The 2,066-nt window shown below is 55.1% G+C and overlaps 1 protein-coding gene across 1 annotated transcript in view; it reads right to left on the bottom strand.

The window, feature by feature from the left end:
• Window positions 1–1,385: 1,385 nt before the first annotated feature.
• The window catches only part of ELANE (elastase, neutrophil expressed), a 4,611-nt gene continuing 3,930 nt past the window's right edge, over window positions 1,386–2,066 (bottom strand). The window contains exons 5-6 of the mRNA XM_011963989.1: window positions 1,832–2,062; window positions 1,386–1,669 (exon numbers count right to left, since the gene is read on the bottom strand). Of these exons, the coding sequence (XP_011819379.1) occupies window positions 1,469–1,669; window positions 1,832–2,062 (432 nt within the window). The 3' untranslated portion in view covers window positions 1,386–1,468. The remainder of the gene's footprint in view (window positions 1,670–1,831; window positions 2,063–2,066) is intronic.

The following is a 2,066-nucleotide window of genomic DNA, read 5'->3' as shown; positions in this document are numbered from 1 at the left end:
GGGTTGGGTGTGGTGGCTCACACCTCTAATCCCAGCACTTTGGGAAGCCGAGGCAGGAAGATGGCTTGAGCCCAGGAGTTCAAGACTAGCCTGGGCAACATAGCAAGACCCTGTCTCAAAAATAAAACAGAAAAAAATAGAATGGGCCACGCGTGGTGGCTCATGCCTGTAATCCTAGCACTTTGGGAGGCCGAGGTGGGCGGATCACCTGAGGTCAGGAGTTCGAGACCAGCCTGACCAATATGGTAAAACCCCCGTCTCTACTAAAAATGCAAAAATTAGCCGGGTGTGGTGGTGGGCGCCTGTAATCCCAGGTATTCAGGAGGCTGAGGCAGGAGAATCGCTTGAACCTGGGAGGCGGAGGTTGCAGTGAGCCGAGATTGCCCGACTGCACTCCAGCCTGGCAACAGGGCGAGGCTCCATCTAAAAAAAAAAAAGAAAGAAAGAAAAAGAGAAAAATAGAACGTGGGGAAGGCACTTCTTGCTCCTTTGCCCTGGCTCTGCTGCCCCCTGGTGGTGGCTGACTCCAGCGATGCCCAAGACGCTCTATGGAACATTTCAATTGGATTATTATTATTATTATTATTCTTACTATTATTATTATTACTATTATTATGTTCTTTATTTATTTATCTTTGAGACGGAGTTTCGCTCTTGTTGCCCAGGCTGGAGTGCAATGGAGTGATCTCGGCTCACTGCAACCTCCGCCTCCCAGAATTCAGGCGATTCTCCTGCCTGTAGCTGGAATTGCAGGCATGTGGTGCCACGCCCAGCTCATTTTGTATTTTTAGTAGAAACGGGGTTTCTCCATGTTGGTCAGGCTGGTCACGAACTTTAGACCTCAGATGATCCGCCCGTCTCGGCCTCCCAACGTACTGGGATTATAGGCGTGAGCCACCACGCCCAGCCTATTATTGTTTTTTGAGATGGAGTCTTGCTGTGTTGCCCAGGCTGGAGTGCAGTGGCGCGATCTCGGCTCACTACAGCCTCCGCCTCCAAGGTTCAAGCGATCCTCCTGCCTCAACCTCCCAACACGCCATGATACCCAGCTAATTTTTTTGTGTGTTTATAGTAGAGATGGTTTTTCAGCATGTTGGCCAGGCTGGTCTTGAATTCCTGACCTCAGGTGATCCGCTGGCCTTGGCCTCCCAAGGCCGGCGGGATTACCGGCGTGAGCCACTGTGCCAGGCTTGGGCCATTCTATTTTATTTTATTAATAAAGAGGGGGTCTTGCCATGTTGCCCAGGCTGGTCTTGAACTCCTGAGCTCAAGTGATCCACTGGCCTCAGCCTCTCAAGGTGCTGGGATTACAGGTGTGACCCACCACGCCCAACCTACTGACCATTTTCAACACCCAGTGACACAGCCAATGAATATCAAACACATTCTACAAAACAGAGGGATATTTATTGTACCAGATGCTGGAGAATGTGGCTGTGGGCAGCTGAGGTGACCCAGGCAGTCCTTCTCAGTGGGTCCTGCTGGCCGGGTCCAGGGAGTGGGAACAGGGGTGGTCCTCGGAGCGTTGGATGATGGAGTTGATCCAGTTTACAAACAGTGCCACCGGGGCAAAGGCGTCGGGGTAGAGCCCCGAGGCGCAGCCTCCCCGGACGAAGGAGGCAATTCCGTGGATTAGCCCGTTGCAGACCAAGGGGCTGCCAGAGTCCCCCTGTGGAGGCAGACAAGGTGGGGAAGCTGGACTGGGAGGCCCTGCCCACCTGCCCGCCGCCTGTCAGGGTTGGGAAGTCCCACCTAGGGTCTAGCCACAGTGCCTGTTGCTGCAATCTGGGCTGGGAGCAGGTGGGGAGCCGAGGGACACCCGGGTACATACAAAGCAGACGCCGGCCCGCCGACGCCTCACGATAGTGCAGACGTTGCCACGGCGGCAGAGGGACCTCACCACCGTCACGTTGAGCTCCTGCAGGACACTGGCGATCCCACGGTTCCCACCCAGTTGGCCCCAGCCCATGGCCAGGCACTGCACCCTGTTGCCCACAAGGCGGCCCTGGGCCGGCAGCTGGGCCACTTGCACGTTGTCATTGATAGTGGCCGACCCATTGAGCTGT

This window comes from Colobus angolensis, unplaced genomic scaffold (genome assembly GCF_000951035.1).
Source record: "Colobus angolensis palliatus isolate OR3802 unplaced genomic scaffold, Cang.pa_1.0 Scaffold64, whole genome shotgun sequence".
In the NCBI taxonomy this organism is placed as follows: domain Eukaryota; kingdom Metazoa; phylum Chordata; class Mammalia; order Primates; family Cercopithecidae; genus Colobus; species Colobus angolensis.
The sequence above is the reverse complement of the archived record's forward strand: the minus strand, read 5'-3'. Positions and strand labels throughout refer to the sequence as shown.